Source organism: Euprymna scolopes, chromosome 33 (genome assembly GCF_053919585.1).
Source record: "Euprymna scolopes isolate OS-2025 chromosome 33, ASM5391958v1, whole genome shotgun sequence".
Classification (NCBI taxonomy): Eukaryota; Metazoa; Mollusca; class Cephalopoda; order Sepiida; family Sepiolidae; genus Euprymna; species Euprymna scolopes.
This window is the reverse complement of record NC_136514.1, coordinates 75,189,223-75,205,105: the sequence shown is the minus strand read 5'-3', so window position 1 is coordinate 75,205,105 and position 15,883 is coordinate 75,189,223. Positions and strand designations below refer to the sequence as shown.

At 34.2% G+C, this 15,883-nt stretch overlaps 1 protein-coding gene across 1 annotated transcript in view; it reads left to right on the top strand.

Moving 5' to 3' along the window:
- Positions 1-1,371: 1,371 nt before the first annotated feature.
- The window catches only part of LOC145258304 (glycerol-3-phosphate dehydrogenase [NAD(+)], cytoplasmic-like), a 98,862-nt gene continuing 84,350 nt past the window's right edge, over positions 1,372-15,883 (top strand). The window contains exon 1 of the mRNA XM_080116352.1: positions 1,372-2,005. Coding sequence (XP_079972478.1) covers positions 1,962-2,005 — 44 coding nt within the window. The 5' untranslated portion in view covers positions 1,372-1,961. The remainder of the gene's footprint in view (positions 2,006-15,883) is intronic.

Genomic DNA, 15,883 nt, shown 5'->3' with positions numbered 1-15,883 from the left:
TCAAACTGGTGAAGAAAAATGACACTTCTCTTGATGAACTGTCAAAACAATACAAGGGAAGGGTCCCAGTGTTGGTTCATCCATCACTCTACAGGGCCATGAAATTAATTTATCCTTTGGACGCCAGCGACATTGCGAGAGGTCAGGATATGAAAAATCTGACCACCTTGAGCATGCACATAACGTCGGCGTCCTTTCCCCGGCTGACATTGGAGCTGAGTGTGACACACCCTAAAGTAGGTACCATGGCTTTGAATGTGACTAGTTTGAATGCGAGATTTGAATGTGACTAGTTTGAATGCGAGATCATCGGGCCGGGCGGCTTGCCTCCGGCACGACCTCTTGTCCCTGGGAGTGGATGTGGTTGCGATTCAGGAGATGCATTTCGCTTCCTCTGTGGACTGTCAGGTGCTGGCCCAGGATTTTGAGGTTTTTTCAGTATATGGCAGGCCGCGGGGGAAGGGAGATTCCGTGCTGGTTAAACGTACCCTGTCAGCGACGGTTAACGTTGTTCATAGGGCTCAGCCGCCAAGGTATCCGCGTTGGCCGATGATGTCATGGTCTTTGTGTCGAGCTTCAGAGACATCGAGATCGTGTCGGAGGCGCTGGCTCAGTATGAAAGAATTACAGGGACCAAGATAAACCGCAGCAAGGCGGTAGGACTTCGGTTGGGTGCCTGGAGTTGCAACGAAATAAAAATATTAAATAAGAAATAAAAGTATTGAAAAAAAAATTAAAAAAAGAAATAAAGAACAAACATTAAAACGCGCGAAAGAAAGAAAGAAAAGGAATTTTTTTTTAATTGGGAAGGCGAAAAAAGAAAAAAGAGATTAAAATATTAAAAAGCGTAGATATGGAAGAGAGAGAGAGGGTGAGAAAGAAAGAAAGAAAGAGAGAAAGAAAGAGGAGACAGGGAGGGTGGATAAAGGCATGTAGACCGCAAAATAATGAAAACTACAAAAATCATAGAGAGAGGGGGAGAAAGGGGGGAAAGAAAGAGGGGGAAGTGGAGGTAGTTAAGGCGTGTAAACAACAAGGGGAAAAGAGAGAGTGAAAGGGAAGGGAAAGAGTAATAAAAATTATAGAGAAAAGGAAGAAAGAGAAAAGAAAGAGAGTGGAGAGAGGGTGATTACATGTAGATAGCAAAGCGGGAAAGAGAGAGGGAGAGAGAGAGCAATATGAATGATAGAGAGAGAAGAGCATGCAAGAAAAAGAAAGAAAGACGGATCGTGTGGTTAAAAGAATGTAGACAGCAAAGGAAAGACAGAAAGTAAGAGGGGGAGAGCAATAAAAAAAATAATAGAAAGAAGGGAAAAAAGAAAGAAAGAGGGAGAGAGACGGAGTGGTTAAAGGCGTGTAGACAGCAAGGGAGAGATAGGGAGAGAGAAATAAAAAATGATAGACAAGGAGAGAAATATACTAAAGTAATTAGGAGGGGAGAGACAGCAAAGTAAAGAGAGAGGGGGAAAGAGAAAAATGATAGACAAGGAGAGAAAGGAAAAAGAAAGAAAGGGAGAGAATGATTGCTTAAAGGCGTGTAGACAGCAAAGGAAAGAGAGAGGGATAAAGAGAACAATAAAAATGATAGAGGGGAGGGAGGAGAGAGAGACACTGGTTCAAAGCTACAAAGAAAGAAAGAAAGAAAGAAAGAAAGAAAGAAAAGAGCGAGTAAGAAGCGAGAGAAAGAATCATAAAGAGAGAAAGAGAGAGGTCAAAGTTCGGCTTATTTGGTTCTCAGTTTCAGCGTGAAAATCGCATTTCTCTTTTTAGCTTCACTCACTCGACTTCGTCTCTTCATCCTCTCTCTCTCTTCTGTTGTTTTCATTTTTGGGGACGTCATCTTTTTTTCACTCTCCTCCACCAAAATCACAAACGCCTTCATTTATATCTACATAATATATTTTTAACTTTCAAATAATAGTTCTTTGTTTTAATCTTTTCAATCACCAAATAATTGAAATATGGCCAGTCTAAAGAAAATTTGTATTGTCGGCTCTGGAAATTGGTAAGTTGAAACTTTCTTCGAATTTTATATTTACATCGGATGATTTTAGGTAATGAAGAGGAAACATGTTGGTATACATCTGTTCCAATAATAAAAAAAAAAGTTATTAGAACTGGTGCATATATTTGTGGGCTTCTACTAGTGGTTCTGAGGAGATCGTGCGAACCGAATCCTCACTTTGTCAATGTAAATTATGCTGCTTCTACAGAATTTGAATTGAACTATTTTTTTTTTTTTTTTTTTTTTAATCTAAGCCTAACCTAAATTTTAGGTTTAGTTCAGCAAAAGTATTTTTTCTTTTTTCACAGTAATTTAATTAAGTGCTTACTTCTTAATAGATGAAGAGAGATTGGTAATAGTAGTATAAAATATTTCGTAGTATTTGTTTATGGCAAGTAAGCTGCACATAAACATTTTTTTTTTTTTGGTACTTATGCACTTTGCAGTTACGAATCGTGTTAAAATAATTACATTTCAAAACACATTCTTATATTTTTGTTGGCTGTTTCACCTAACAATGTCATAAGATATAAAAATTGAATTTAGCTACAAATAGCACGGCCTATAAACTGCATAAATCTAAATGCATTTAGCGTGATTTCTTTCGAGAATGAAACGCAAACATTTTTCTGTGGTTTACGTGGGTTGCGTGCTTATGGCGGCAATTAAAAGTAAAGAAAATACAAAAGTCTGTACGTAATCGTTACGGAACATTAAAGATGAAACATTCCAAAAATCACGTAATTTGATCAAGTATTTTTTTTAATTTATTTTTTAAAGAAAATTAAATTTTACTCTGTCTACTTTGGAATATACTGTCTTTATCCTGTGACAAGTAGGTACACGATAATAGTTTTTCTTCAGTTTTGTTTACTGTCATAAGTGCCAATCTGAATAAGTACCCTTATTTGCTATAAGTAAATATTTTATACTGATTTCAGAAATTTTATTTTTACTCTAACTCTAAACTAAGTCTTAATTTTAGTTCGACAAAAGTTAGTTTGCTTCGGTTCAAATTCTGTAGAAGCACCATGATTTTCAATGTATTTAAATTCAAGAGATGCCATTAAAAATAATTCACCATTGAAAGTTATATATTGCAGATTTCGTTTTAGATTTTTCTAAATTCGGTTGAAAAACGCTAAAAATCCTGGAATTAAGACGGTAAACAAATAAAGGACTCCTCGGATAGAACTATTCGTTTGTTCAGCTTTTATACATATGTCATCATACATAGGCAGAGACTGCACCGTGCTGAAACAATAACGTCGTTAGAAACCTATTCTTAGCATGGGGAGGGCGTCTGTACTTTTACCTAACAATATAATAAACAAAAGATAGCGTGAAACTTGAATTTGACTTGAAAACACTATCCAAGAACACTACCATATCTGCATAAGTACCGTGTGTGTGTATATATATATATATATATATATATATATATATATATATATATACACCCGCATTTTAATGTTGTGAAAGGAAAAATAGAAGTGAAATTCTATTTTATTACGTCATTCTTGGAAATATCTGCAAAAATATTTTTGAAGTAAATAAATTAATATTTTACACTAGGGAGAATCACAAATAAAAAAAACAAAGCCTATTTATTGATCAGAAAATGTATGAAACCACGGGGACGGGGTACCATTTATTTTACATTTGTATTTTTAAAATAGCCGCAATTTTGAAAAGACAAAATAATAATAATGGTTACTTCTCCTCTCCTATGCTTTCTAGTCGAGAAGTAGGTGATAATTTTATGTTAAATTTATATAGTAAAGTTATTTCACTGTATAAATATTTTATTTAAGCGATTTTTATTTATTTTATAGTTATCCGAATTGCACACAAAACAAAATCATTTTTTTTTTTTTTTAATTCCTTGACAACCTGGGGGACAACGAGTAAAAAGTTTACATAATATGCGTTAATGATGTTTTACTGATTTTATAAATACAAACTTATTTTTTGTTTGTAAAATAAGGACACGTGACTAAAATAAATATTGACAAAATAACTTTCCTCGTTATTTTTTATTTTTTTGGCGGACCTGAATGAGAATCGACCCCCCCCTCCCTAATTTTAAACCGATATCTGCAGTTGGTATGTATGTATGTGTATATATATATATATATATATATATAACGCCCTAACCCAGGGTTGTATAAACACCTAACCTCCCCATATTAAGAACGGCTTTCGGAATAAACACCTCCACACCTCCAATCGCGAAAACTATACCACATACTAAAACATACAGGTACTAGAGCACTTATTGATCCGTGCTGAAATAATGTTATTTAAAAAACCATTCTTAACATGGGGAGGGTGTTTTGTACCTATTCTGTACTTACAATTGAATAAAAAAAAACATAAAAACTTTAATTAAACTTGGAAATACGATTTAAAAAATTGCGCGGATCAGTAAGTGCATTAGCACCTACCAATATACATTGTAGAGGAGGGGATGATTCTCGTTCAGGTCCGTCTTTTTTTTTTTTTTTTTCTTGAATACTTTTAATCGTATTTTGACAAGCTTATTGGATTTAGAAATCCAATTTTAATTGTTTAAATCTAATATTTTAGTAATTAGTCCTTATGCAGTTCGATTTTCAAGTTAAATTCAATTTTTGGTTTCTTTTTAATAAATTGTTAGATGAAAGTACAAAGCTGTCAACAAAGTCCCCTTCCTCTCCATAGAACGGATTACTAAATTTATTTCATCACAGTCCGTATTTCTGCAATAAGTACCGTCTGTTTTTTCTTAACAGTCGTTTTAAGTTGTTTTCAAATATCGTCACTCGGACCCTGCTGAAACTAATATTATTTAGAAACCCATTCTTAACATGGCTTTAATTGAATTAAACTTTATCATCTTGGTACTAATACAGAGAGGATCCGCATCCGCACTGTTTTAAATCGTATTTTCAAGTTTAAAGTTTATTTTATTTTTTATTTATTTATTTTTTTTTTTATTCAATTGTAAGGTTAAAGTACAGAATAGGTACAAAACACCCTCCCCTCCCCATGTTAAGAATGGCTTTTTAAATAATAACGTTATTATTTCAACACGGATCACTCTCTGCATGAGTACCAAAATCTTATCTAAAAAAAAAAAAAAAAAAATTTAATATCACGGTCCCTAAACTGCACAAGTACCGTATTTTCCTTGTCAACAAAACCATTAAATCGTTTTAAGTTGTTTTCAAATATTTTTTACTCTTATAAATTTAAATCATTAAATGTTCATTTGAACTATTGTGGATTTTTTTAACTTTTGGCGGACCTGCACGAGCTTTCCCCCTCTACCGTAAAAGTATTATTATTACGTTTTTTTTTTTTTTTTTTTTTTTTTTTTTCTACGGATTATCGTCGATAACAAACTTAACTTTGGTGCTAATGCAGTGCATTAATGCATTTACTGATCCGCGATATTTTTAAATCATATTTTTAAGTTTAATTAAAGTTTTGATTTTTTTTTTTTTTTTTTTTTTTTTTTATATTCAATTGTAAGGTTAAAGTACAGAATAGGTACAAAACACCCCTGTCCCCATGTTAAGAATAGCTTTTTAAGTAATAGCGTTATTTCAGCACGGATCAGCATGAGTACCTTAACTTTCATATTAGCAGGAATTTTTTTTTTTTTTTTTTTTTTTTTTAAGTTTCTTTAATGACTATTAATGTGGGGGATCACTTTTCAATTATAAGGTTCTAATAAATTGATACCCCACTTTGTGGTCAATCAGCACAATTCTCCTTATTTCACGTGTCCGCTGTCTGTGGTGTAAAATGAAATAATTCAAATGTTTTTATAAAAAATAAAAAGGTGATTATGCATTTTTGTTACCGCGCTACTTTTAAATAGTTCTTCCCCCCCCCCAGGTTAAATTCAAACGTTATAATTGAAAAGTGATCCTCCACATTAAAAGTTATTAAATAAAGTAATAAAAAAAAAATTTCTGCTAATATGAAAGTTAAATCTGTTGTCGACGATAATCCGCAGAAAAAATAAAACATGAAATGTTAATTTTACGGTAGGGGAGAAAGCTTGTTTAGGTCCGCCAAAATTTATATTTTATTGAATTTTTCTGCAAATCAATATTTACCGAAACAATTAGTCGTAATCAAATTTTAATTTGATATTGATTTAAAATTTCAACAAAAATAAAATCTTTAAAATTTTTAATTTCAAAACATTCTTCTAACTTAAAATTAGATCAAATTTTAACTGAAAAAAGTACAGAAAACGATTTTTTTTTTTCTTAATTTTAGAATCTCAAAAGTAAAAACTTTAAATTTAAAATCTATCCAAAACATTTTGACAATTTTAACATTTTTATAAAGATTACATTCATTTTTTTAAACTTATAAGAGAATAAATAATACAACGAGGGAAATTTTGGTACTTATGCAGAATTAGGGGCCGTACTAACTTTATTTAGAAAGCCGTCCTTAAGATAGGAGAGGCGGGGGGAGCTTTGTTAACTATTCTGAACTTTCGTCTAACAATTTAATAATTCTTTATATTTTGAATAATGATAAATTTCTGTATAATTCGATTTGTTTTTAAGTGTAAAAAAAAAAAAGATTAAAAAAATAATAATCGGGATATGAAATTGGGTAAAAACAAAATCGGTCAATGTTTTTATTTTTTAAAAGCGAAACACTTGATGATTGTAAGATGTTCAACTTTCCTCGTAATTTCGAAAAGATTTTATAATTATTCTTGGTACTTATGCAGACACCATGCTGAAATAATAACGTCATCATTTAGAAACCCATTCTTAACATGCGTAGGGCATTTTGTAACTATTTTCACTTCACCATTTTGGTGCTTGTGGTGCTGGTGCAGTGCAGTGCCACTGCACTGCAGTGGTGCAGTTGTTGCAGTGGTGCACTGGTAGTTATTGAACCGTACTATTAAATATTTTCCAGTTTTACGATATTTTTTTATTAAATTGTTAAGTGAAAGTACAGAATAAGTTACAAAACACCCTCCTCTCCCAATATTAAGCATGGATTTCGAAATGTTATTTCAGCACGGTTCAAATAAGTGCAGAAAAACCACTATTTCATAAACAAGAGGCGCTGTAAAATTGAATTTAACTTGAAAATCCTATCCGATAGGACCGCCGGCGCCGGACCGGTTCATGTGAACGGATGGGGTCCCAAGATCCAGCCTCGTTCGGAGAAAAGGTGGGTCACGTCATACTGTTACCAGTGTCGAGGCAAAAAATTAACCATTTGAATAAAGTGTCTTCCAGCATTTATTACTGTTGCAAGTTTTTGCCTTTGGGTCAAGATCAAAGTGTAGTATCTTTTCTTCAGATGCTGCTTGCTGCTCTTCCATTTCTTCTCTTTCGGTGGCGGAGGAGAAATCCTTCACGATTGAGACAATTTTTTATTTTAGTACCTTTTCTCCACGTTAAAAAACGACCCTGGTGTCTAACTCTGTCCCGTGGGGAGGCATTGTAAATAGGTACTATATAGACAACATTTAAGATTTAGAATTAAAATAAACAGTTCAAAGAATTAGATCTTGAAAAAAATTAAAACCGTACAAAGAATCGAAATTTAGAATTTTTTTCAAATTGAACAGTTCAAAGAATTGAATTTTAAAAATTCAATGGTTCAAGCAGTTATAATTAGAATCTTTTTAAAAATTAAATAGTCCCATGTGAAAGGGTTAATTTTTTGCCTCTACATCGAGTACAGAGTATGGCGTAACACACTTTTTTCCCCGAACTCAGAACGAGGTTGGATCTTGGGACCTCATCCGTTCACATAAACCAAATTTTAAAATAAACCCACGTTGTATATTTCTATGAAATTTCGGACTTTTTTTTTTTTTTTTTTACTGGTTGATTTTATTTCATTTTTTTTTTTAATAAACGATTTTAATTTCTTTTCTAGAACTGTTTCCTTCGAAAAATATTCTTTCTTTTTCAAAACGAACGAAAATACTCGACAAGGGCCTATATAAACTCTAATCGGTAAAATTCTATCCTGTACCCTCACATCGACAGTGACCAAAAAATTGGTTATCAAGTTCTATGTGCTTTTTTGACTTCCGGTTTCTGCCGACTGTTCTGCTTCACGATACGTCCCATTTAATGGAAACGTCCCATTTAATGAATATTCTCCAGTTTTTAAATAAGCTAATGAATTTGGCTGTTTTTTTTTCAGAATATTTAAAAACTGGTTAACATTAACAAGAAAGGACTTTTCTAGGGCATTCATCGTGAAGCAGAACGGTCAGCAGAAACCGAAAGTAAAACAAAACACACGGAACTTGAGGGGGTAAGCTTATTTTTAAAAAATAAGCGTGATTGTGTATCAAATGTGCAAAAAAAAAACAGTACCAGATACTTATCTCCCCTGTTTTTTGCTCCCAGACAGTGGCAAAAAAATTAACATAACAATTACAACAAAGCCTACTTCTAAAATTTGACACAAATTTTATTCAAAATTCATTGCAAAAAAGAATGCCTAATTTGCCTCTGAATAGCTCTGTTGTAAGAAATTCTGCAAAAATAATCAGGTTCCTCATTGGACTGTTTGACCGCCCACGATTTTGTTTGAACCTATCGGATTAATTGTTGTTATTAACTGTCGAGTTCTATTTTTGGCGCTATTTTTATGTTTCAGGATGCCTCAGTTTTCACAAAGACAACAGGTTGAATGGACATAAGAAAACTCACTCGAGGCATGTAGCCCCAAAATCCCTACGTCTCATTGAGACGTATTAATGCCCTTATGTGGGACGAAATGTTATCATTTGCAAACACCAATGCCCTTATGTTGGGCGAAATATTGTATTCTCCGCAGACTGTTGTGCTCTATAATTGATTGACTTTCTTCATTACTTGTATAATGTATCTCGGAGACAAATTTAAGGTCTACATTTTGACCTGTCCTTTGTCCGTAATTCGGATGGTTATTTACAGTGAACTTCATGGTAACTGCTAGACTCGCAGCATTCATCCTTGGAAGGCATCGATTAATTCGTCGACTTGTTGCAACTAAACTTTGAACAGCGTGGAGTCTTGAATTCTGCAAATGCAAAGATAAACCATGAACTACTACACGTACAGGTGTTACCAGCTATAGAGCTGGCAATACACATCAGCAGAAGGCTAAAGATGACATATCTTTTGCCATTTGGATCTTTTTACTTTAATAACATTTACATCGAAGTTTAAAAGTGAGCCTGTTGGGATTTTTGTTTGATTTCTTTCATTCTACCAAGGGCAAAACCGAGGTGAGATAATATCTCACACTTTTAATCTTAAAAGGTAATAGTTCATGATCTTTAGCAGGAACTGGTATTCGGGTACAGCACTGTTCGAAGATGGCTCAATGCAGCTGTTTGAAGCGGGTTGATATGATGCCTTCTGATGAAAAAAGATTCAATTCTCGTCTTGAGTTGACATTACAGAAGTTCATAATTAGTGCCCATTTGAAGGAAAAGTCCTTACTGACAGGTTGACAATTCAGACCTTATAAAGTCTCTGGGAGACACATATAATAATAACTTAGCCTAATCATTTAGGCTTAAAATTAGAAGTCTCAAAGAGGAACGGTAGAGACGCCCAAATTCCTCATATCCATAGAGTTGAGTTCCATTCTTCTTTCTTGCTTGACTGCATGTCTGGAACTGAAAAAGAAGCATTCAACTTCCCGCAAAGCACATTGCTTGGTGGGTAAAACAACAACCAATATGATTGGTCTAAACAAAGATAATGAGTGGCCAAATTGGCCAATGAGGGGCTTGCTTTATAATTGTAGAATTTCTCACACAAAATACATTTTAAGTAGGTACATGCAAATTATGGTGAAAACTAATAGCACCTACGGTCATGAAAGCCAGTTTATCATTTTTTTGTGTTTCCAATTACTTTTTGATTGTGTTTGAATGATTAAATCCTAAAGTTAATCTTTAAAACAAAAAATGTATTTTTACATGTGAAAAAGTTATAATGAAAATGTTTTCATGGTGGCTGTGAAAATTGTAAAAATCCTTTGTAAGATAAATATTAGTTTTCTGGAATTCAAGGATATCTAGTAAAGTCAAAGATACTGAATTGAAGAAAAAAAAAACAATTAAAAAAAAAAAATTTTTTTTTAGTGAAAATTGCATAATTATCCCCCTGTTTAGTGACAGAAACCGACCTTCGTGCAATCCAAACAAACAAGTGATACGCAGACCCCACCCCACCCCTCTGTATTTCTTCCTGTGTCTGAAAACACGCTATGCAACATACAAATATCTTTGCATGATATTATCCAGCTTATCAAAAACCTTGATTTCAGTAAAACAACTGGCCGCAACAGCATTCAAAGCAGTGCTCAAAAAAACTTTAACCGGAATTAGCTTCCATACTTACAAAGCTGTTTAAACTTAATGTTTAAACTTTGTTGCAAAAAAGAATGCCTTAGTTGTCTCTGAATAGAGCTGTTGTAAGAAATTCTGCAGAAATAAGCAGGCTTCTCATTGGTCGGTTTGACCGCCCACAAATCTTTCCCAACACTCTGGAAAACTTCATCAGTCTGTCCCATCTTTAAAAATTCCAGGAATGTTATATCACACAGGATTAGTGAATCTCTTGACAGGGGCTTCGTTTCTAGAGCAATAGCTCTTGACATATTACAGGTTTTTGATAGGGTATGACATAAACGTCTGTGTTTCATCCTGGGCCCAACTCTCTTCTTTATCTTCATCAGTGATCTCAAATCACATTCTTAGATCATTCGTAGACATTTATGCAGACAACACCACAATCTATGGCAACATTTCAAAGGCCGACAATGAGTAAGATCTTTCTGATTTTCCCTCTTCTGATCTTGAGCATGTGGTGCAGTGGGGGGAAAAAGGTGGCTGGTTAGTTTTAATGCTATAGTCAACTGGGGAACAGCCCTATGGTATTAAGTTCCACAAATGGACAGTTTAAGGAAAGAAAATTTGTTAATGGAATTTGTTTAGTTTTAGACACAGATAGTGAAGGAAATCGACAGTTGTTGTAGTTAGATGAGTATTTGTTGCCAATGTTTTATAAAGGGTGGGCATGTATTGAAGTTTAATCAAACATCTATCATAAAAGTAATGCAAAAGTTTTTACGTAAAATACATATTATCCAATTATAAGGCACAAGCTCCCCCCCCCCATCAATGTTTTTAACCAATAACCTGTAAATGCTGAAAAATTACATTGACCCTCACTCTTGCATGGGTAATACTGTTAAATACATGAATAATGCAGTCTACCAGTCAAGAAAGTCACAAATTGAAAAAAAAAACTCTTGCAGGATTCGAACTTGTGTGCCTTTGAAAGAGAATTAGACTTTAGGTGGATTTCACTTTACTATAAAAATGTGATCACTTTCTTCTTGACTGCATAGTGTAGGACAGAATGGGTAACCATTTTTTTACTTTTTTTTTTCAATTTTAATTCTAGATATAAATTACTTTTTATCCACCAGTTTAAAGGCTTCAAAATGACTTTCTAATGTCAGTGTTCAACGCAGACGTTTTTTTTTTTTGTTTTTTTTTTTTTGTCCATTGTTTATTACATGAAAAATAAAATGGTTGTCATGGTGATTTGGGAAGGCACTTGGACTTAGGGTTAAGAGCATATTTTATAAGTAACAAAAAATAAAATCGGTGTTTATTGCACATGAAAGGTAAATATATTACAAATTGCACACGATAATGGTGTGGCATTGAATGTAAAATATGGCTGAAGAAATTGTTTTTTGGATAATTTACACTATGGACGAATCTGCAAAAATCAAAACACAATATTTAAAAAATCCATAAAAATCGGACAATTTAATACAGCAATATAATGTAAAAATCTTACAAAAACTAATTGAAAAAGTTGGAAGTGAATTGCTTCAATATAACGTGCAACTTTCTTTGGCAATTGTTAATTGGATTTGACACTGACTTTATAGTAGGTTGTGTGGTGTTCATCTAAATAACAAGCGGCCACGCATGTGTGCTTTGTGTGGCTGTACAAACGATAAATAAATTAACACTCACATCGGAAACGTCCTTCTGTCCTGCAGACTAAGAAGAAAATCCCTGCCCCCCCCCTTCAATCTTTCACAAAAAAACACTCGTCTTGCTGAAACCACTGTCAAAATTTTCCCCACTCTTTATCTGTGCCAAAATCAAAACATAGATTCCATGAACAAAGCTTCTTTCTTAGAAGTTCATGCCTGGAACTCTGTTCTGTTTGCCTGTTTCCCACCTGACTACAACCTGGATGTCTTCAAGTCCAACATAAACAAATTCCTGATGAACCACCCCCTTAAGTAAGCCACTTTATCAAATCTCAACACTAACGTACTGTACATGCAATAATCCTTATCCCCGAGTGGCTTCTGGGCCTTGATAAGTGGTGACCACCTTGTAAAAAAAATTTAAAAAAAAAAAAAAAAAAAGGTAAAAAACTCTGTCAATTACAGACTCGAGATTTGACATAAGGGGTATTGAGATTTGGGAAAATCTTTTTAATCAGTTTTTGGCCAGAAATTTGGCTGTCAAGGGGTCAAAGTTCAATGATTTGACTTTTAAAAACTCTACCAAACTCCTCTGCCAATTTTGGGTCTAGACACTTGAAATTTTAGATGTAGGTTACTTGGACATGGATCAAACTTTTTGATTTGAGCCCAAAACAAATGTCAAGGGGTCAAAGTAAAAAAAATTTTACCTCTGTGGTCTCTACTAAATTACTCAGCCAATTTTTAGTCTAACAGTTGAAATTTTACATAGTGTATTCAGACATAGGGTAAGCTTTTTAATCGGTTTTTGGCCGAAAATTTGGCTGCCAAGGGGGTCAAAATTCAAAAGATTTGACCTTTGCAGTCTCTAGCAAACTATTCAGCCAATTTTGGGATCTAATATTTGCAATTTTAAATAAAGGGTATTCAGACGTGCAGCAAGCTTTTTAATCAGTTTTTGGACAAAAATTTAGCTGCCAAGAGGTCAAAGTTAGTAGAGTTGACCTTTACAGCCTCTACCGAACTCCTCCGCTAATTTGGGGTCTAAACACTTTAGACCCCAAATTAGACTTGTTGTTTTCACCGGAAACTGTCCTTCTTACTGAGAACTTTTTCATATTTAATATAAAGCAATTCCATCAAAACTGTTCAGCACCCAATGTGTTGAAACTAAATTGTTTGAGCAACCTGTCTTGGAGCTGAGGAGTCTCTCTTCCGGAAGTAGGCAATGCTGGGCCAACCCATTCCCTTCCTATTGTTTGCTCCTGATTTTACGTACAGTATGCATTCTGGACTGAATGTTAACTTAAAAAGTTATTATGGGTAGACATAACGTAAATTCAAAATTTCTACTGAAAAAATGCTTTTTTTTTTTTTTTTTTTTTTTTTTTTTTTTTTTTTTTCGAACATCATAAATTTACTTGGGACATTAAACAGATGTGGGCATTTGTGATTTGGTCTATTTAAGTCGTCATGTTCATTAATTGTTATTCCACTAACCCAGAATATTTACAGAATGAATAAGCAACAGTCAGAATGTCCAAAAGAATGGAGTTTGATAATCCATTATTTGGTGGATTCAAAAGAACATTTATTCTGGTTTAAAATCAAGTTTAGTATGTACATAGTAGTAAAAAGTAAAATGATTTCAGTGATTTTAACCAAATTTATCTATGAACTAAATTCCCCGATTAGATATTAACATCAGTGAAAATGTCTGCCACCTTTGTGAAATACTTAGTTTGGAGGAACAACTACCCTGGAGAAAATGTAAGAAATTTTGAAAGCAATGAAATGAATGCATATTTACTGTAAACTTGGCCTGAGTGGTTGAGGAAACGAATTAGCATTATAAACTTTTTAGTTCTTAACTTATAATAGCCAATAAAATAAAATTGATTTTAGTTTATATGGATATACTTTTATGCAGTCCATAAAAAAAAAACATGAAAGAGGCAAGTGTAAAATCCTACTGGAGACATTGGCCTGGGTTCTTAATAATTGGATGACTACACATCTTGAGAAGGAGTGAGCCTTTAGTGGTTTGCTTGATCTGTATTAGTCAATAGACTTTTTTGTATGTGGCATAACGGTTCTGGTGGCAGAGTATCCGCTTCGCATGCAAGTGATTCTGGTTTCAAATCTTGAGTTCAGATATGTTTTACTGGTGAGCCCAAAAGAGGGTGAAAGTTGAGTCTGGACTTCTGGTCTGTGGCTTTCGATCTGTGATCGTCATCAGGAGTAATTTTCTTATTGAAGAGGCGTTTTTCGGTTGCTTTTATATATTTTATTTTGGTTTTTATTTATCTGTTTAATTTTATTTAATTAGTTCAACTAAGTTGTCTGTCTGGGAGGGAAAGATAAAAGGGTGTGGTAGTCATTTTGTTATCTCGTCTGTTGTCTTTCAGGACACTTCACCACCGAATCTACACGACTTCTCCGGTTCTCTTGATCTCGCATGACAGTTTGCAGGTCCTGGACACTTTCCAATCCTGTGTCCTGTAGCAGGTTGTCAATGTAGGTCATTCTTCTTCTACCACGGTTTGGGTGTCCATCTGTTGGTATCCAGAGAACTAACTTGCTGGTTTCCTCTTTGCTGTGTCTCATGGGGTGACCGGCTACCCTCATCCTTCTCTGCTGTACTTTCAGTGATACTGCTGGCAGTTCATCATAAAGCTGTTCGTTTGTTGTGTGGCACTTCCATGATGTATTGAAGGCCATCCTGAGCATCTGTGTGTAACAGCCATCCAGTCTCTTCTTCAGCGCATTTGTAAGAATCCATGCCTCAGCACCATAGAGAAGTACTGTTAAGAGTCTTACTTTCAACTTTCTGAGAGAATGGATGACCAATTCTTCCTTAACTTGTGACATGCATTCCATGCCAGTGCTTTTCTCACTTCAAAATCTTTTTCAGTGCTTTCTGACCATGCTCCAAGGTACTTGAAGTTTTCGACAACCTTGAGCAAGGTCCCATCAACTGTTTTCACTGCAATTGAGTCAACGTGATTGAAGGCCCGTATCTGTTTTCTTGGCATTACAGTACAAACCCACCAATCGCGCTTCCTCTTCCAGTTGGCTTAGGACTTCTTGGGCTTGACCAATTTCCTAAGTTAGTAATGCTAGGTCATCAGCAAAATCGAAATCAATAATTGGTTGGACACACTTGCTCTTTCGTCTGTGCAGACGAAAACCAAGCTCCTCTTCTCTTCCATTGAGTGTCTTTCTTAAAACATAGTCAAGTGCTATGGCAAAGAGGTAAGGTGCTAATGTATCTCTTTGTAAAACTCTAGCAATTATATCGAAAAATTCTGTTTCTCCGTTTGGTGTTATTACTCTTGCCTTTGTGTTCTAATAGTTATTGCTTGGAGTAGATTTGGTGGAACATAAGTTTTCATTATTTTCACCATCATGCCTCTGTGTATTGAATCGAACACCTTCTGGAAATCTACGAAAATGGTTGCTTTCCTGTTATGGCTTTGCACTCCTATCAATCGTTGTAGGGCGAGGATATAAGCAGGTCTGAAACCATTTTGGTTCGGACTAAGATGTGTATCCATTTATGGTTGTATTCTGTTTAGGATCATTTTGTTGACAAGTTTTTTATTACTATAATATAAATATAAATTGTTAAACATGTTTAATATGTTAGTACCTGTATTAAATTCCATTTAAAAAAAATGGCTTAAATAACACTGGTTCAATATTTAAAAAATTGAAAAAAAAAAAAAAGACATCTCTCACCACGATTCGAACCCAAAACGTTTAGATAACAAACCAACGCGCTAACCAACTGAGCTAATGTGACGTACATGAAATTTAGTCAGTTCTTCAAGTATTTAAAGTAAATCAGGTCATGACGTCATCTGACGC